The sequence below is a fragment of the Vipera ursinii genome, assembly GCF_947247035.1.
Source record: "Vipera ursinii genome assembly, chromosome: 1".
In the NCBI taxonomy this organism is placed as follows: Eukaryota; Metazoa; Chordata; class Lepidosauria; order Squamata; family Viperidae; genus Vipera; species Vipera ursinii.
The window spans coordinates 287,030,822-287,052,089 of NC_139512.1; the positions used below are offsets into that span (position 1 = coordinate 287,030,822).

The following is a 21,268-nucleotide window of genomic DNA, read 5'->3' on the forward strand; positions in this document are numbered from 1 at the left end:
TAAGTAAATAAAACACCAGGATGATCAAAGAAAATAAACCAATGGAGTTTGATTCAAGAAACATAGATAGGTATTGCAGGTGTTCCTCAATTTACAACTGGTCACTTAGTGATTATTTGAAGTTATGACAGACCTCCCCTCCCCCAAAAGCTATTTACTACTCTGTTTTGAAGTTATGACATCCCCCATGGTCATCTGACAGCAATTTATTGTATTTTTTTCTAGAAACTGCTTTTACTTCTGGTTTCCAGAAAAAAAAAATGCCCATAGCACTTAACAGTCACTTCCCAAAAGGTTATGAAATTGGGTTGGTCAGATGATGACTCATTTTATGACCATCATGGCTTGCAACCATAATTTCTAGGCTCAAGTAGTGTTGAAAATTGAAGACTACCTGTAAAGTGGAGTGAAGTAATGGTAAAAATGTTTGACATAAATCACACAGGAATTGCTTTGGAACCATGCAAACCCCTTATTAATCATACTGCTGAGATAAAACTCACACGTTAGCTATTTATTAAAAGAAAAAAGAAAAAACTAGTGGGCAAACTGGTTATAACCTTATGGCAAAAGTACAAGATTTCATAACAACAAATACAGTGGTCTTAGTTTCTCTGAGGATGCATTTAGAAGGCCTTAACAAAAATTATTCCATGAAGGAAAATCTTAAAAAGTTCTGGTTTCCTTCACTGTATTAAAATTAATAATCAACAAATATAAAAGTTGGCTTGTGAAAGACAAATAGATGCAAACTATGCAAAATGAAATTATCACAGGATGTGCGCAGGATACTCTTCTTAGTATGGTTTTACCTATAAGCAGTTCACAAAAGGGCAAATCTCATTATCTGGAATAAAGGTTTTAATCACAAATTATGAAGTGGTTGCTATTGTTAGCTCTAAATTGCCATTCCACATAGGTCCTAATTCATTCTGGATTTTCAGCAGTACACTCATTCTTTGATTTAATTTGCATATGGGAATGCTTCCGAACTATTTTGTTTTTACTCTCAAGACTGGATTATTTGCCTGGACAATGAATTCATAGTTATATTAGGGATTTGCCTATATTGGCAATATATGGATTTTGTCCATTATTTTCTGTAATGAGGTAGCCATGTTTGCAGATCTCAAACAAAACAGTGGTTGAATCATCTTTATATTTCCAAGAGTAAGATTTAAGACATAGAGTAATGATGGAAATAATTGACAGACCTGAATTGAAGCATCCAGAGAAATAGAATTAGGATGAGCAAAAGATTTCATCAAATATTAGCATGGTTTTCTCCATTTGGCTTTTCGTTGCAGGCTATCATGCACCATGAAGGCCATATGGATGATGGATTGACATTATCCAGATCTCAGCATGAAGAATCACGTACAGCACGAGTAATTCGCAGTACTGTCTTCCTTTTCAACAGGTTTATAAGGTATACGTGTACCATGTTTTTCCTCTAATCACTAGTCTCACACTTGCTCTGTCATATTTAACATTCCAAAGCCAAAAGCTTAATAAGGTTATTTAGTAGGAGAATGCATGAGTTTTAGCTGAAGCTAAGAGATTTTCATTTATGAATCTTCACAAAACTCCATTTTGGATTTGTTTTTCTTGAACATGAGATATTTGAATGGTGCCACGTCAGCCATACCAAATTATATGAAGACTTACTTCTTTATGTAAAGTACTTTGCTGTCCCAAAACAATAAACATGTAATAAATTTTAAAAGAATTGTCTTGAAAGCCGCTACACCAGTTTCATATAGTTTTAATATAATTCTTCCCTCACAACTTTTTAGTTTACCTGCAGAAGTCATTGTGATATTCTAGTGGGGGGGAAAATTACAGCTGTTCGTGCTTTTCACCTGGAAGACAGCTGCTCCAGTTCTTCGAATCACAATCTGGGCATTACATTGTACTAAATTATCTCCAGAGCAAACTGCTTGGTTCATTTCCAGAGCTCTAAATCAGAATTGGACTGGATGATCTTTGCACATCCCTTTTACTTAGTGCTTGTTCCTTACTGATACTGAGACATCATGTATTTTGCTGATTAACTGGTTAAATCGGGATATTGTAATGATAGCATTAAAAATCAGATGAAAATATATGTCTAATGAGTGAACATTTACATTAACTTTAGGGGCCTTGATGCTCTCAGCAAGAAAGCTAAGTCTTCCATAGTTGATTTACCCATTGAATCAGTCAGCCTTAGCCTTCAGGACTTGATTGGTTACTTCCACCCACCAGATGACCACTTAGAGCATGAAGACAAACAGAACCGCCTAAGAGCTCTGAAGAATCGACAAAATCTCTTCCAAGAAGAGGTAGCAGTCTTGTTTTCTTTATGGAAAAAAATTAAAACTGTTCCAAATCTGCAGTATAATGTCTATAAGATTTTTAAATTCAGGTTTCTGTTCCAATGGAGGCAAACCTTGTCAGAAAAAAAAGCATTTTTATCTTCTGAAGATTTCACAAGTCTGGATGATGAAGGATTTTATGAAATAACGTATTTTATACGTTATTTGTAGGTCAGTAAATAAGCTACAAGTACAGGTTACAAACAAGCTTAAACTGCCATTAAAATTTCTCATTTGTCTGTGTTGGAAATTGAGTTAATTTATAAAAGGATTTGTTTAAACCAAGCAAATCAATATCATATACTACATGATTTATATTGTTTCAGTAACCCATCTTTTCAGCTAATCACATTATTCCTTGGGGATTCAGTAATAAGCCATGATTAATTAAAACATGAAGTGAGTCATTCCAGTGTTTTTCATGTAGACTTGCAGATAGGAGATGTGAGGTGAGATAGTAGAGTACAGGTGAAACTCGAAAAATTAGAATATCGTGCAAAAGTTCATTTATTTCAGTAATGCAACTTAAAAGGGGAAACTAATATATGAGATAGACTCATTACATGCAAAGCAAGATAGTTCAAGCCATGATTTGTCATAATTGTGATGATTATGGCTTACAGCTCATGAAAACCCCAAATCCACAATCTCAGAAAATTAGAATATTGTGAAAAGGTGCAATATTCTAGGCTTAAAGTGTCCCACTCTAATCAGCTAATTAAGCCATAACACCTGCAAAGGGTTCCTGAGCCTTTAAATGGTCTCTCAGTCCGGTTCAATAGGAATCACAATCATGGGGAAGACTGCTGACCTGACCGTTGTGCAGAAAACCATCATTGACAGCATCCATAAGGAGGGAAAGCCTCAAAAGGTAATTGCAAAAGAAGTTGGATGTTCAAAGCACATTAATAGAAAGTTATGTGGAAGGGAAAAGTGTGGAAGAAAAAGGTGCACAAGCAGCAGGGATGACCGCAGCCTGGAGAAGATTGTCAGGAAAAGGCCATTCAAAAGTCACAAGGAGTGGATTGAGGCTGGAGTCAGTGCATCAAGAGCCACCACACACAGACGGATCCTGCACATGGGCTTCAAATGTCATATTCCTCTTGTCAAGCCGCTCCTGAACAACAAACAACATCAGAAGCGTCTTACCTGGGCTAAAGAAAAACAGACCTGGTCTGTTGCTCAGTGGTCCAAAGTCCTCTTTTCTGATGAGAGCAACTTTTGCATCTCATTTGGAAACCAAGGACCCAGAGTCTGGAGGAAGAATGGAGAGGCACACACTGCAAGATGCTTGAAGTCCAGTGTGAAGTTTCCACAGTCTGTGTTGATTTGGGGAGCCATGTCATCTGCTGGTGTTGGTCCACTGTGCTTCATTAAGTCCAGGGTCAACGCAGCTGTCTACCAGCACTTCATGCTTCCTTCCGCAGATGAGCTTTATGGGGATGCTGACTTCATATTCCAGTAGGACTTGGCACCTGCCCACACTGCCAAAAGCACCAAAACCTGGTTCAATGACCGTGGGATTACTGTGCTTGATTGGCCAGCAAACTCGCCTGACCTGAACCCCATAGAGCAGGGGTGTCAAACTCAATTTCATTGAGGGCCGCATCAGCATTGCGGTTGCCCTCAGGGGGCCGGGTGGGTATGGCCAGGGTGGGCGTGGCCTACTGGGTGGGCGTGGCTAGAGTGCATATGGCCTACTGGGTGGGCGTGGCCAGCTCTACATCGTTCGCATCAAGGGTGCCTATGGGGGCCTGGGCAGGAGTGGGACAGATCTGAGGGTCCCTGGCAGAAGGAGGGTCTCTGGGCCAGGGCCAAGGTAGAGGGGGCCGTTCCCTCACTGTTTCCAGGATGGCTTCGTGGGCCACATGAAACCACTTCAGGGGCCGGATCCGGCCCCCGGGCCTTGTGTTTGACATGTCTGCCATAGAGAATCTATGGGGCATTGCCAAAAGAAAGATGAGAGACATGAGACCGAACAATGCAGAAGAGCTGAAGGCTGCTATTGAAGCATCCTGGTCTTCCATAACACCTCAGCAGTGCCACAGGCTGATAGCTTCCATGCCATGCCGCATTGAGGCAGTAATTGGTGCAAAAGGGGCCCAAACCAAGTACTGAGTACATATGCATGCTTATCCTTTTCAGAGGCCCGATATTGTTCTATGTACACTCCTTGTTTTATTGATTGCATGTAATATTCTAATTTTCTGAGATTGTGGATTTGGGGTTTTCATGAGCTGTACACCATAATCATCACAATTATGACAAATCACAACTTTGCATGTAATGAGTCTATCTCATATATTAGTTTCCCGTTTTAAGTTGCATTACTGAAATAAATGAACTTTTGCACGATATTCTAATTTTTCGAGTTTCACCTATGTGAGCTCAGACCTCACACACACACACACAGTGCTAAATAACATTTTAGGTCTCATTCCATCATAATCCTCCGGGAAAACATGAGGAGATACATGAATTGCCTGTAATATGCACATTCTTCAAAAAACTGATGCAGAATATGCAGAATATTAGATATTAGGTTTGCAAAATATATGGCTCAATGAGACTGACTAACCATATGGAGATGGAATTAATATAGAAATTGAATGCTTTTAAGAAGTTAGCTAAACAATACCAATGGAGAAATGTAGTTTTAAAGATGGATTTTGTCTTAATGCAGCATGACTTACTTCTTCCTAAAATATGAAGATAGGGCCGTCCTGCTTATGTCAATATTTACTTGTGCCTTTTTCTGGTTTTTGGGCCTGTTCGTTTCCCCAAAGCTCAGTTCCTTTATTACGTACTTGTTATCTATGTACAAGTATAACTGTGTGTACAATACCACATGTAAAAAAAAGCTCAGAGATTTTTAACACTCTGAGTGTGTGTGTGTGTGTGTGTGTGAGAGAGAGAGAGAGAGAGAGAGAGATAGAGAGAGAGAGAGAGAGAGAGAGAGAGAGAGAGAGAAGGCAGACCCTGTATTCATTTTATACAAAATACAAAATGGTTGGGAATAAACGCCTCTTTTCTTATAGGGTATGATCAATTTAGTGCTTGAATGTATTGATCGCTTACATGTATACAGCAGTGCAGCTCATTTTGCTGACGTCGCTGGAAAGGAAGCAGGAGAAACTTGGAAATCTATTCTAAATTCATTGTATGAATTATTAGGTAAGACATACCCTTCGAGTAACAGATTAATAACATCTAAACATACTCAAATATATGTGCTAAAACCCCTGGAATGTTGAAATTTTATGATTTATGGAAAACATATATTATGTATGATAAAGATCTTCAGAAGTCCAAATGCACCCTTGAATTAAAATCAAAGAATTTGTTTACACTGTAGTTGTTTGTTTAGACTGTAGACAATTTTTCTTGCCACAGTTGTTAAGTGAAGCATTGCAGCTGTTAGTAACATGGTTGTTTATTTATTTATTTATTTATTTATTTATTTATTTAATTAATTACATTTATATACCGCCCTTTCCTGGAGGACTCAGGGCGGTTTACAGGGTAATTAAAAACCAAAATACAAAAGTTAAAAACAAGTTTAAAAAAAATTAAATTTGTCCCTGTATAAGTAAAACCCCAGTTAAAATAAAATTAATCCTCAGCCTGGGCCAGAGAGCTCGAAGAGCCAGGTCTTCAGGTCCCGGCGGAATGAACGGAGGTCGTGGGTAGTCCTCAGCTCCACTGGCAGCTGGTTCCAAAGGGCAGACGCCCCCACTGAGAAGGCCCTATCCCTGGGTGTCGTCCGCCGGCAATCTCTTACCGGTGGCACCCTGAGAAGACCCTCCCTGTGGGAGCGCACTGGACGAAGGGAACTTGATGCCGGCAGTAGGTGTTCCCTCAAGATATCCCGGACCCAAGCCATGTAGGGCTTTATAGGTCATCACCAGCACCTTGTTAAGTGAATCTGGTTTCCCCAATGACTTTGATTGTCAAGAGGGTCGCAGAAGGTGACCACATGACCCCCAGGACACTGCAACTGTCATAAATAAGAGTCAGTTGCCAAGTGTCTGAATTTTGATCACATGACCATGGGGACACTGCAACGGTTATAAGTGTGAAAAATGGTCATAAGTCACTTTTTTCAGTGCCATTGTAACTTTGAATGTTCACTAAATGAACTGTTGCAAGTTGAGGGCTACCTATATTCTGGATATTAGTAATTTTATTCTAATCTCTGGGTTTCATAGCTAACTATTAATCATGTATCAATGTTGCTATCATTTTTAACAGTCCAAATATAATTAGTGCTTTTCATAGAATATTTTCTAATTTTAATTTATGCTTAGTTTAGTAAACCCCAATTTGGGGTCAAAGTGCTATATGATGATTTCAGCCAGTGCATGTGAGGATTTTTAAATTAAGAGTTTATCTCTTTATTCATTCCTAGCGGCTTTGATTAGAGGGAATCGTAAAAATTGTGCTCAGTTCTCTGGATCTCTTGATTGGCTCATTAGTAGACTGGAGAGATTGGAAGCATCTTCTGGTATGTTTCTTTGCATTATGATGTATATTTGAATTCATAGTTTCTTCTTCCAGAATTCAATATGAATATTTGGTATAGGAAATCAAGTTAAAATACTATATTTTCCTAGCCATAAGATCTCAGAAAACTCGGGGCAACGCTTGCACAAACATTTGTTACTTCCCTCAACAAGTTCTCTGTTATAAGATTGCTTACTTATAACGTACAGCAAGAGGATGATCATGTAAGGTTAACATTCCACGGTTCACTGGAATTGCTGGGAAACTGGGAAAAGAGGCCAAATGTGTACCTCTGTGCAGGCACAAAATGTTGGTTGGATCAGAACTGTGGACCAATCCCAAAGATATGCAAAATTTGTCTATATTTATCAACTGTGGGTAATTTTCAATTTTTATTTTTGTGATAATATTACATTGTTGGTTTTGTCCCTGTAAAGGACTTCTCAGACACTTCGAGTGCTTCAAAGAGTCAGAGGCCCTATGAGCATATATATATGGGATGTATGTACCACAGGCCATAACTTTTACATAAACTATATTTTATTTGCAAAATTTCAGAAGTTTTAAAAATACCAATACTTAATAGTTGATGTAATGATCTCATTATAAACTCACATTTTCCATAAAAACCAGCCATTTTTAATAAAGTATTGCTACTAATTATCAGTATCTCATCAGAGGGGAAAAAAATCACATTTAAATTTTCTGTCCAGTTGAGCCCAAATTTGTCTAACTGCTTTCAGTGGTGGAAGAGTTGCCAAATCCTTATTACAGTTACAACCAGGAATGTGCCAAGCTTGCAAAGTGCTAAATAATAACTCTCAATCTAAGCCTGCAGTGGTATGTAGTTAATATAATTTATTCAATATTTGATTGAGGCTGATAGTTGTTTAAATTCATGAAAATTAAAGTCACCACTGTTATGTGTTGGGCTCACTTGTAACACCACGTGGTAAGCTGGAGCAGCTAACGGCTCTCCAGCAACTCAGACTCCCCGGCTCCAGTGCTGCTATTGGCTGCCCCTAGGCGGCAATGGGTTGCTTTAAACCTATTGGCTGCTGCCTAGGGGCCAGGCTATAAATTGCTGCAGGCTGTAGCCTAATTCTCAGTTCAGATCCTGCAAGCAAATAAACGTGACCATTGCTGAACTCACTTGCCTCACCTCCTTTCCTGCACAAAGAACTCACTACATAACACTGGTGACGAGGATGGGATCCTGCTTCTCCAAAAGAGCTGAAGTCCACTAGGGGAGAAGCAGCACACACCTGGCGGGAAAAGGCATTCCCCCCCCCACGGTCGGCTAGCCAGACACGCTAGCGACCATGTGCTCAGTGGATCAATCCCTGGCCTTGGAGAAGCAGGATCAGAAGACGCAGGAACCAGCCGAGAAGACCAGAAGATGACCAGGGTCGGAAGGCCTCGTCTCCTTTCCTGCGCAAAGAACTCACTACACAACAACCACCATCATTATAAGACAGTTAAAACAAGGGGAAATGCTTCAATAATGTACCTGTCTTTTAAAATATTCAAGTGAAACTGATATAGGCGTTGCTTTCAAAATATTTATCAGTCTTGATACTTCATTTTCATAATATTAATTTTATCCCACAAACTAAAAGTATTTTTCTGTACATAATTCCATTCCATTTGGGTGGTACAGTTTGAAATGGTCTTATCTACTAAATTGGATATTCTCCTCAGAATACTAATCAACAAGTACTGTATTTAATAGCTCCTGAACAAAAACAAATCAACAAAACAAAACAAAAAGTCCCAATTGATTCTTTACAACCTTCGGAATCTTCTTGAAATTGGTAAAATATTTATTTCAGATCAAACATTTGATTTATTTAAATTTGTTATAAAACATAGTAACAGTAGAGAAGCTGTAGTAGAATCTGGAAAAATGGTGGAATTTGAGGGCTGCTTGAAAATGGCGAGATATGAATTCTCACTTCAAGTTTATCGTTGCACATGAAAGCAGGCTATGTTAATTGGCTAGTCTATTATGTTATTCTCAACTATCCATGCTTATCAGGATTAGTATAAGAAGCATTTTCTTAAGTATGCAAATTAATTCATTATGAAAGCAAAAGCAACTATGTTGTCCTTTTTGTTTTATTTAAAGTATTCTTTTCTCTTGATTTAAAATAATTATACTGTTGGAAGAAAAAGCATTACTATGATCATTCTTAGATTATTATGACTGTTCTTTATTGTATGTTTTTCAAAGAATATAAAGAGTTAAATACTAAAATGGGGGCTTCTATATTTTTAGGAATTCTTGAAGTATTACACTGTGTGTTGGTGGAAAGTCCAGAAGCATTGAATATTATTAAAGAAGGACATATTAAATCAATCATTTGTCTTTTGGACAAACATGGGAGAAACCATAAGGTATACAAGACAAACATTAATTTATTTGAATTGTCTATGTGATTCATATAAGTTTTATAAGTAGAACATAAGATAACAATGAAGTACATTTAATTTTTTTATATAGAAGCTACAGTGACTTAAAACTTTAATAACCACCTCTATCATCATTCCCCCCCCCTCAAGGTATTAGATGTTTTGTGCTCATTGTGTGTATGTCATGGAGTAGCTGTGCGATCCAATCAACATTTGATCTGTGACAATCTTCTGCCAGGGAGAGACCTCCTTCTTCAAACACACCTTGTCAATCATGTGAGCAGGTAAAAATTGGAACAGGATATTATTTTTAGTGCTAATGTATATGTATATAGAATAGAATAGAATAGAATAGAATAGAATAGAATAGAATAGAATAGAATAGAATAGAATAGAATAGAATAGAATAGAATATCTTTATTGTCATTGTGTAAGTCACAACAAAATTAAGTGCTGTTCACAGTGCATACTACACACAAGTAAAAAACCACAAATAAGAACATACATTATATACATTATATAAATGAGCATATATATGGAAGCCCTTTTATAATAACATTATTTTTATTTAAACTTCCTTGGTGTAGCAGAACTGAGCATTAAAATGTTTGCTTTTTTTAAAAAATCCATTTTGTGATATATTTTGTTTACTGATTTTTAAAATATATTGTTTTGCTTGCATTTAGCATGCGACCAAATATTTTCCTTGGAATCAGCGAGGGCTCTGCTCAGTACAGGAAATGGTATTATGAATTAATGGTTGATTATGTGGAGCCATTTACAACAGCAGAAGCTACTCACCTTCGTGTAGGTTGGGCATCAACAGAAGGTTATTCACCATATCCTGTGGGTGGAGAAGAATGGGGTGGCAATGGTGTTGGTGATGACTTATATTCCTATGGTTTTGATGGACTTCATCTATGGTCAGGTAAGACTAATTGTTTAAAACCTAAATATATTGCAAGTTAGGTTTTAAATTAAAAGAGCTACATAGGATAACAGCTATAGAAGGATTGGAACAACTGTATGAAAGGAGAAAGTCCCTGTTTCTGTTTTTGCATGTGGAGAAATAGAGAAAGATTTCTATATGAAATTGAGGTACCTCTGAGTTAAAATAGTTGATACTGAGTTAGCCTGTCTATTATGTAGTTTTGTGTTTCTCAATGTGGTTATGAGATCTTTGAAAGTAGGTTTTCTATTGAGATCTTCAATTTTTCTCTAATAATATTCATTCCTAATTATAGGTTGTGTAGCAAGATCTGTCAATTCTCCTAATCATCATCTACTCAGGACTGATGATGTCATCAGCTGCTGCCTTGACCTGAGTGCTCCAAGCATTTCATTCCGAATAAATGGGCAGCCAGTCCAGGGAATGTTTGAGAATTTCAACACAGATGGTCTTTTCTTTCCAGTTGTCAGCTTTTCAGCAGGGATAAAGTTCGTATCCACATCCAATTATTTTCTTAATACATTCAGTATTTTCTTTGCTAAGGTCTAATCTAGATCAGTGACTTGATTAACTTTTTTTAAAAAAGCAGATGTAGAGAGTGTAGGTCACCTTAAATTGGTAGGGACTATAGTAATTTGAGAACTGATCAAATTTGAAAGGACATTGGGTTTTTTTTGAAATTTTTATGGTTTCTCTACTAGAAACCATGTTATATTTTAACATGATTTTAAATAGGAAAATGATGAAGGATAAAGCCTTCCCCAGTCTCATTATCCAACAGATGTGTAGTTCAGTTCCCACATACCTTAAGCAATGGAAATGTTAAACCTAAGGATCTGGGATGAATCTCGCTTAGAAATGTGTACGGTATATTAATACTTGCAGAAATATGATCATTATCAAGTTCATCCTTTATTCCCTTTGCCAGAGCTATTGTAATTTTATCAATAATCTCCTCTGCAAGAAATATTTAATTAATACGGAGTCTGTCACATTGTACTTATCTTGCAGAGTACGATTTTTGCTCGGAGGCCGCCATGGGGAATTTAAATTCCTTCCCCCTCCAGGATATGCTCCATGTTTTGAAGCTATTCTGCCCAAAGAAAAGTTTAAAGTGGAACCCAGCAGGGAATATAAACAAGATTGCAATTGCTCAAGGGATCTCTTGGGACCAAATATCTCTTTGTCACAAGCAGCATTCACTCCTGTACCTGTAGATACCAGTCAGGTATGTAAAATGTACATTGACTTTAAGCATGCATTAGGTTTAATTTACATTATGTTAAAACCAGTAGTAGGTTAGATGGCAAACACTGTAACTGCTAGAAATATTGTTATATCAATATCATAGTTTGAGATGGTAATCAGAATTCCACTTTCCAGGCATTTAGCAGATATTAATAGCAAGTATTGGAATTAAGCTGAGTTTCGTATAATAAATGACAACATATATAGGCAAGAATAAAATATGTTGAGAAAATAGCAGAGAACCTGTAAGAAGTGGCTTAAGAAACTGCATTGCTCTGTACTTGTAATAATCAGTGCCATAGTTATTTTTCTCTCAGATTTGTATATAAAATCCCTTATACATTTTTTTCAATTCAGATGTAAAATGACAGAACAAACATTTACAGCCCCAGTCATTTTGATTTCGGTATAGGTGAATCCACACGGTTAGAGCTATAGTTAAGGTTATAATCAGAAAAGCAAATTTATTTATAATATTTTTATTAAACATTTTAAATATGTCAAATGCAATTCAATGATTGTTCTGGAATCACCATAAATATGAATACATTCTACATCATGGTTGCATTGGCCTCATATATCCATGGAGTGGGGGAAGCAAAGTGGGATGGGAGAATGACAATACAAGCATTAAGATGCAAATTGGATAACTTACGTGCCTGCATGCAAAGTTGTGAAGCAAGGCCATAATGGTGAAGCATTCTTCATGACATCAAAATGCACATTTCTTATATGCACATTACAGCATTGCAGATAGGAATGAATGCATATGATAGATATGTAAAATCTGACACAAAAAGTGTCCCCTGATTGGATGTATATTGTGTAAATGCTTAAAATAATCCATTTGAGTCGCAATATTGTGTGACAATTTTAAGTAACTTTAATTCTACTGCTTTATTGATATAAGAACTGAGCTGATGAAGAGCATTGGGTTCATGAACAGAATTGGGTTTAGTGGAGAATGACACAGTTCTTTATCTGCAATTTGTTGCACTTATATTTTGATTCTTGTTTTCTTAATTCTGAAGAAAATAGGTATGATAGGTGATAGATTTTTTTTAATGGAACGGTATTTCTAGAAATTTTAAAGAACCTGAAATAATTGAATTTTTAATTTTTTCACCAACTAACTATAACTGAAAGATAAAAAAATATTTTTGTTAAAATGAACAAGTTATATATTGTACATTTAATTTTTTAATTTAATTTAATAATATTTCTATACCGCCCTTCTCCCGAAGGACTCAGGGCAGTGAACAGGGCAAGAATAAAAATACAGGATTACAAAAGTTAAAAAATAATTAAATACATGCCCATATACTAAAAATACATCTTAAAACCCCAGTAAAATGACAATAACAACCCCCCCAGTCCCCTCATCAGGCCAGGCCAGCTTGTTCAAGAAAGTATGTTTTTAGCTCGCGGCGAAAAGAGCGAAGATCGGGCGCCGTCCGGAGCTCCACTGGTAGCTGATTCCATAGCTCCGGGGCGCCCACAAAGAAGGATCTCCCCCTGGGGACCACCAATCGACATTCTCTGACCGGTGGCACCCTGAGGAGACCCTCTCTGTGGGAACGCAAAGGGCGGAGGGAAGTTGATGCCGGCAGCAGGTGTTCCCTAAGGTACTCCGGCCCCCTGCCATGTAGGGCTTTGAACACCATTACTACTACCTTGAATCTCACCTGGAAGACAACTGGTAACCAATGCAGCTCACGGAACAGAGGTGTAACATGGGAGTATCGGGAGACTCCCAACACAACTCTCACGGCTGCATTCCGTACCAGTTGGAGCTTCCGGGTGGTCCTCAAGGGCAGCCCCATGTAGAGAGCGTTGCAGTAGTCTAGTTGAGAGGTCACAAGCGCGTGAGTGACCATGCATAGATCATCCCGGCTTAGATAGGGCCGCAACTGGCGCACCAGGCGAACCTGGGCGAAAGCCCCCCTAGTCACAGCCCCTATGTGGTCTTCCAAGGTGAGCCGTGAATCTAGGAAGACTCCCAAGTTGCGAGCCCTATCTACGGGGGGTAATAGTTCACCCCCAATAGAGAGAGGTGGAATATCCGAATCAACCCGGGATGAAGGTATGCAAAGCCACTCAGTCTTGTCGGGGTTGAGTTGAAGTCTGTTCCTCCCCATCCAGACCCGAACCGCCTCCAGGCAACGGGACATCACGTTGAGGGCATCACTGGGGTGGATTGGGGTCGAAGGAAAAGTTGGGTATCATCAGCATACTGATGATACCCAACTCCAAAACCACGAATGATCTCACCCAGCGGTTTCATATAGATGTTGAACAGGAGAGGCGAGAGGACCGACCCCTGAGGAACTCCACAAATGAGAGACCTCGCGGTCGACCTCTGCCCTCCTGCCAACACCGACTGCGAACATCCCTGGAGATAGGAGGAGAACCACTGTAAGACCGTGCCTCCCACTCCCAATCCCCTGAGACGCCGCAGCAAGATACCATGGTCGATGGTATCGAAAGCCGCTGAGAGGTCTAATAGGACTAGAACAGAGGAATGTCCCCTGTCCCGAGCCCTCCAGAGATCATTCACCAGCGTGACCAATGCCGTCTCCGTGCTGTACCCGGGCCTGAAACCCGATTGGTACGGGTCTAGATAATCCGCTTCATCCAGGACCAGAGGGAGCTGATGCGCCACCACACTCTCAACAACCTTTGCAAGAAAGCAAAGGTTGGAGACGGGACGAAAGTTGTTCAATACAGCTGGGTCCAAGGCAGGCTTCTTGAGGAGAGGCCTCACCACCGCCTCTTTCAAGATGGCGGGGAAGCTTCCCTCGTTCAAAGAAGCCGATATAACTGCCTGGAACCAGCTACGTGTCCTCTCCCGGGCTGCATAAACCAGCCAGGAAGGGCACGGGTCCAATAAACATGTGGTGGAGCTTAGCCTCCCCATGATCCTGTCCACTTCCTCCAGAGTCACAGAATCAAACTCCTCCCAGGTAATATCGACAAGACCGCCCGCGTCCTGATCGACAGACTCTGCCCAGTCAGAGTCCAGACCGGTCCGAATCCGAGCGATTTTGTCCGACAGATGTTGGTTAAACTCCTCGGCACGACCCTGCAAGGGTTCTTCCCTCACCTCTTGATTCAGGAGGGAGCGAGTCACCCTAAACAGGGCGGCCGGGCGATTATCTGCAGACGCGATAAGGGTGGCGAAGTGGTTAGACCTCGCCTCCCTTATCGCAGCGAGATAAGACCTAGTATAGGCTCTTAGTCGCAATCGGTCGGATTCGGATCGACTGGATCTCCAACCGCTCTCTAGGCCCCGTCTCCGACGCTTCATCTCCCGGAGCTCCACGGAGAACCATGGAGCTCGACGGGATCTGCACCGGGTCAGGGGCCGCAGGGGTACAACACGGTCAAGAGCCTCAGTGGCTGCCCTTTCCCAGGCTTCCACTAAGGCATCTGCCGAGCTGTGAGCAAGGGAGGCAGGTGGGGACCCCAGCGTCGCCTGGAACCTCTGGGGATCCATTAAGAGTCTGGGGCGGTACCATTTAATTGGCATTAAGATATTTATAATACAGATATTATATAATATATTTTATTAATTTTCTTTTATTAAAATTCCTTAGTGCTTAATGAACAACATGTTGTCTCGGTTAATTTATTATGTTTAGTAATACCAATTAAGTTCTTATTCTCTATTGTGTTTTTCCAGTCATTGATAGAATAGGTTCCATGTTTGAAAATATTCTGTATCTTCTTTTTCTTTAATTCTCACTGTAAGTATATCCATTTCCTCACAGTCCAGAGCTAAATTTCATTTGTGTTTAATGGGACTTTTAACCAGTAAAAAAAAGCCAACAAAATGTCTGGGATAATGATTTCATTGGTTTATTTTTTTTCTTAATTGTACTGTTTAACCACTTTATTTTTTTAACAAATTCATTCTTCTATTTTTAGATTGTATTACCTCCACATCTGGAAAGAATTAGAGAAAAACTAGCTGAGAATATCCATGAACTTTGGGTGATGAATAAAATTGAACTTGGATGGCAGTATGGACCAGTATGTACTTTTCTATATTTGGCATATATATATATATATATATATATATATATATATATATATATATATATATATATATATTATACACATATATATATACACTTCTCCCAGAAGAACGAAGCTGAAGCCACCAGCCTGAGGATGACGGATGAGATTTCGTCAAAATGTTGCTCTTACACCTTCAATTCTACGTGGGGAAAAACCCGAATGACCAAAGATCCACATACAAACACCCGCGAAAATCTCAGAAAACATATATATACACATACATACATACATACATCATACATACATACATACATACATATATATATATATATATATATATATATATATATATGTATATATATAAATTCATATATATGCTTATGTATATAATTTGGAAGTCTTTTTAGTGCCTAAATGACTGTTTTGGTTTTCTAACGAGTTTTGCATCATGTAAAAATATAATTTAAAAAATGACACAGAAAAAAACCAATCAGAGTTATCCACAGAGTCAGGTCAAAAAAGCCAAGATGGTGGCTGCCTCAGGGCAATCAAAGCTTCATTTGCATTTTATGAATGAACATCATGTGTGCGACAACAAAAGGAGGGGCTTCTGTTGCATCTGTTTTGGCCACCATCTTGCCTTTTTGTCACCATACTCTGCAGACTGTCCTGAAATACTGACATTGGCTGCAGTCTGACAGGAACAATCAGGGAGAACTAAAATGCAAGAGTTAAAAATTGCACACTTAAATAAGAGTGGAAAAACGTAATGCATGAATATGTTTTCGTGTGGAATATTACCAGAAAGGTGGACATGTGTTTTTTTGCAGGGAAATTCTACTCCTTGTCAGTAAGAATTGATTCTTTTAGGCTACAATTATAGGATAAACTGAAATCCTATTTTACAGATTAGAGATGACAACAAGCGACAGCATCCCTGTTTGGTAGAGTTTGCTAAACTGCCTGAACAAGAACGGAATTACAATCTTCAGATGTCACTAGAAACATTAAAGTAAGTCAGACTTATGTTTATATTTTAGCAAGTAAATTTCTATGGGTGTATGAATTCATAATAGATTATGAAATTTGGTTTACACTATACAGGATTAGCAAAGTACTCATTAATTTTCTGGATTGTGTGAATCTATATAAATATGCATATTTACAAGTAATTTCTTTTGATATAGGCTATTTATTCATATGATATTACTGAACCTTCATTTTTAATGAGAATTACAGAAAACTCATGTTTGTTTCTTTTAAAATATTTCTCAGTAATCATATATAAATGGAAGAGAATGCATATTGTATAAATCTGGATAGCAAAAATTTGTAAATAAGTGATTACTGCTCTATGCAAAGTTGAATAGAAAAATCTACAATAAGATATAACTCAGAAATCATGGCCGATAATTATTTTCAAAAATATAAGCAAAATAAGAAAAGACAAAACTCTTGCCATATGACTATAACAATTATAATTTAACTATAATAGTTACAATTGTGTAACTATAAAATTGCACAAGTAATTCTAGCCTTGTCTTTCAGTTAGCACATCTTGCTTGATTTTAATTATTTCAAATATAATGGTTTTGTTCTTCTAGAACATTGCTGGCATTAGGTTGTCATGTTGGAATTGCTGATGAGCATGCTGAAGAAAAGGTGAAGAAACTAAAACTTCCCAAAAAGTAAGTTTAAACTCAGACTATTAAGTGCAAATATGTCTACTGTATCTCCTATACCCAGTCTAGTAATATAGACATTGAAGATATCTGGGACTTCCGGGTTAGATGTTGTGGTGTGATGGGTGCAGGAAAATGGAGCTCCATTTTCCATGTCCGATTTCGCTCTGCTGGGGACCCTAAAAAGGGTCTAAAGTCACCCTGGAGAGATAATGAAGAAGAAGAGGACCCTCATCAATTTTGGAGGGGCAACGGCCCTTCCGTTTGATCTGAGGAAGCTCTTCAAACTGGCAGAAGAAAGACTGGCTGCATTTATGTGGCCAGCCAAAAATCATTGACAATCCAAGATAAGCACTAACTAGCAACCTCTGAACAACACGGATGGAATTGGGTGAGAATGATCCTTTCTTTATAATTTTAAAACCTCTTCTTGAAAAAAGATCCTCCATATGATAGAGAGAAGGGGAATTTCTGCCCTGTTCTCTCAGGAAAAGAGAAGCAGCGATTAACTTTCTTTGGGGGGGATATTAGAGAAAACTACAAGATTAATTTGGATTTAATATAGAGACATAGCCTTGAGAAATTTGGGGACTAAAAGTATTTCTAAGACTTTCTTTTTTGAAAAGATATTTGAAAAGTTGGTGAAATAGGTTTGGACTTAAAAGCTGAAAGATGGATGTTAACAACATCTAGTGGTGAAACTTTGCATTACAATTTATTTTGGTTAAAGAAAATTTGGCACAAAGCCCAGACATAGATAAGGCTCTTCGTTGTTCCTGGAAACTTTCACTTTTGCAGACTGCAGCTGGAAAAAGGGGGAAAAAATCCTTGGGCTGTTTTATCTGTACGAAGGAGACAATAAACCATTCTAAATTGGCCGGCCTGGATTACAAATATTGACTGACTTAGTTTAAGAATTATCAAGAAATATTAAGAAACAGTGGGAAAGTTCTTCTGGACTATTTCTCTTTGGAAGAAACATGGTTAATGAACAAGAAAATGTAAATGGACTTCAGAAAGAAATTCTTTTCATGTTGAAATCAATTCAAGAGACAATTGTTTTAAATTATGAGGAGACTAAAAATAATTTAAATAACATAAACAAGCAACTCTCCAACTTAAACTTACAAGGAAAAAACGTTAGAAAATGACCATAAAGAATGAACTAGTGACTCAGAAACCAGAAGAACAAATAGAGGAAACTGATATGGTAGAGAATTTGAAAGAAGAAACCAACTTACAGGCACAAATAAATAAAAATTTGGAAGACCCAGATATAACACCGGAAATGGGAAGTTGAAGATATCTAAACCTCCATACGATTTTATGTATGAGATAGAATATTTGCATAATAAAAATTCCATTTGGAAATATGCAAGCCACAAATTGTAAAAAATTAAGAGTAGATGATGTAATGTGGTATGTTAGTTAGGAAAGAGTCAGGAAATTGATATGTTTTAGACCAAAAACTGCAGTATAATGAAGTAGAGTTCCAGCATAAAAATATAAGAAAACATTTTAATTTACATATAATTTCATTTCAAAGACCTATAAATTTTGGAATTTGGGTTTTGATTCTTGAATTATTGTACTGATTACTAATTCCAATACAAGGAAATGAATGATCTGAATCTAATAATTTAATACCAGAACAATGCAATGATCAAGACTTAAGTTTTTTAAATTCATAAAAAAACATAAGAATTCATTAGTTTTTTTTAAAAAAATTAACAGTTATCTATTATCAAGTGGATATAAACCTGCTCCTATGGACCTAAGTTGCATCAAGTTGACTCCATCCCAGGAATCCATGGTTGATAAACTTGCAGAGAATGCTCACAATGTATGGGCAAGAGATCGAATAAGACAGGGATGGACATATGGAATCCAACAGGTAAGTCCAGACATACTGGAATCTTTATAGTACTCATATTATGTCCAAATGTCTGATGATAGTGAAAGAGATAAAAAGTTTTGGAGATCTCTTTTATTTTTTTGACATCACATTAATTGATACATTTTCAGAACTAAACCTTTCAAAAGTAGAGATATGGACAAAATGAGGAAAACAAATCCTTCCTCCCTATAGTGTCTTCACAATAGTGTTTCTGAGATCAAGCAAAAATTGATAATGTATAGTATAACCATGTCATTATGCATTATATTAAGCATGCTAATATAATTGCAGTAAAGTCACTAACAGTTCCAATTTATTAGCTACTAAAATATCCCACAATGCTCTAGTGCAGGGCTTTTCAACCTTTTCACAGATTGTACCACTTTTAGGACATGAAAATATATTAGAGTACCACTAGTGCTTAGCAATGTGTCAAAAACTTGATGACTAAAAAAGGGGGGGGGGAATTTGAGTTTTACTGATTAGATTCATTTGTTATTATAGAAATGGCTAGTTTATAATATTATGGAAAAGTAAAAAGTTGAGGTTCAATGTTAATGCTACTGCAACAGAGTAAGTCTGTTCTTTTTCCCTTCTCCCCCTCACTTTCCCCCCTTTTTCCTCCCGACTGTGTCCTACTATTTGCTTTCGTATTTTTGTATTTTATTCTATAATCTAATAAAATATTACAAACTGTAGAAAAAAGGTGGCTGTTCCTTTTCTGAATCACTTTCCCTTTGCACTGACAAATGTATGATGAATTTATCCATGTTTATTAATATGCACCACTACCAGCTAGCTCAGGGGTCTTCAAACTTGGCACTTTTAAGACTTGTGGACTTCAACTCCCAGAATTCCTCAGCCATCATGGCTGGTTGAGGAATTCTGGAAGTTGAAGTCCACAGGTCTTAAAGTTGCTAAGTTTGTAGGCCCCTGTGCTAGCTGGTTGGTCCTTCTCCTCTCTCCCTTCTGAGGTCTTCTTCCACAGTGTAGTAAGAATGCACCCACCCAATCCCTTCCCTGTACCCTTAAAGACACAGGAATCAAGTGCAAAGCAAGAAAGGCTCAGAAAATAAACACATAAACTCCTGGGTTTTTTTTCTTTAAGCTGCCTCAGGCATGTTACATGTCACAATGTTGCAATTCTAGATAGAAAGGCTCTGGCAATTGCAAAAAGCTTTAGGCTTAAATTAAGCCAGTTTACTTTCAAAGAAAATTTTTTAAAAGCCATAGACAGACTCAAGATAAGGGGGTAAAGATAAATTACATTTGTTTAAAGGGATGAAACCTACAGCAGTCAACACTTTGGATCATTGCTAGCCTAAAATACCGACTAAAATATTCCAATAACCAAAGCACACAAACCGAGCCTCTGAATTATAAAATGCTGGAAAACTACAAAAAATCTTACGGTAACCCAATCAAGCTGCCAGCTGACCTAGAACTATATAAACCCACCTCCTTTTTGACATGCTCATCTGCTGGCTTTTTATTTCATCAGTGCTGGAGAAAACGAACCAGGGTTTCTTTTCTTCCAGCAACAGCTGCTGCTTCTTCCCTGTCCCTGTTTCCTCCCTGCCTGCTGAGTTCTCGTTCTCTTTCCCTGTTGTCTTTTTTCCCTGTTTCCCGCCAAAACCACCTACTTTTATAGCCTCTCCTCTCCCCCCTTTTCTTCAATTCACCTCCAGCTCCTCGCTGCTTCCAGAAGCGCCAATCAGCTGAAGCCAATCAGCTGGAGCCCTTTCAGCTCCTGTGGCTTCTGCTGAGCCCCGACAGTCCTGCAGCTGCAGTTGCCTCTCCCTTAGGCTTGGGTCACTTTGGCTTATTCCCCTCCCCCACTACACTTCTCTAGGATGGTTGCATATCACCTGCTACGTGGCAAAATACCACAAAAGCCCTGCTCTAGAGAATGTTACTAATTAATAACTGGTAATAGTTAATAAATACTATGAAAAGTTGAATAGTTGGGCACACACAAAGTTATGCTCACATACACACACACACACACACACACACACACACAGAGAGAGAGAGAGAGAGAGAGAGAGAGAGAGAGAGAGAGAGAGAGAGCGCTAAATATCTTGTAGAACTTTATCCAATATCCACAGTTAGCTTTAAATTGAGTTTTCATTGAAGGTATTGGGCAATTCTTCTATTATTAATGTTTGATAAGCACCATTTTTATCTGTTTCTAAATGTA

At 38.0% G+C, this 21,268-nt stretch overlaps 1 protein-coding gene across 1 annotated transcript in view; it reads left to right on the plus strand.

The window, feature by feature from the left end:
- Nucleotides 1-21,268, plus strand: part of RYR2 (ryanodine receptor 2) — a 329,037-nt gene that overhangs the window by 152,732 nt on the left and 155,037 nt on the right. The window contains exons 14-26 of the mRNA XM_083349904.1: nucleotides 1,308-1,429; nucleotides 2,141-2,324; nucleotides 5,396-5,531; nucleotides 6,766-6,861; nucleotides 9,139-9,257; nucleotides 9,423-9,556; nucleotides 9,959-10,200; nucleotides 10,517-10,709; nucleotides 11,233-11,449; nucleotides 15,397-15,501; nucleotides 16,398-16,501; nucleotides 17,094-17,177; nucleotides 18,906-19,065. Coding sequence (XP_083206030.1) covers nucleotides 1,308-1,429; nucleotides 2,141-2,324; nucleotides 5,396-5,531; nucleotides 6,766-6,861; nucleotides 9,139-9,257; nucleotides 9,423-9,556; nucleotides 9,959-10,200; nucleotides 10,517-10,709; nucleotides 11,233-11,449; nucleotides 15,397-15,501; nucleotides 16,398-16,501; nucleotides 17,094-17,177; nucleotides 18,906-19,065 — 1,896 coding nt within the window. The remainder of the gene's footprint in view (nucleotides 1-1,307; nucleotides 1,430-2,140; nucleotides 2,325-5,395; nucleotides 5,532-6,765; nucleotides 6,862-9,138; nucleotides 9,258-9,422; nucleotides 9,557-9,958; nucleotides 10,201-10,516; nucleotides 10,710-11,232; nucleotides 11,450-15,396; nucleotides 15,502-16,397; nucleotides 16,502-17,093; nucleotides 17,178-18,905; nucleotides 19,066-21,268) is intronic.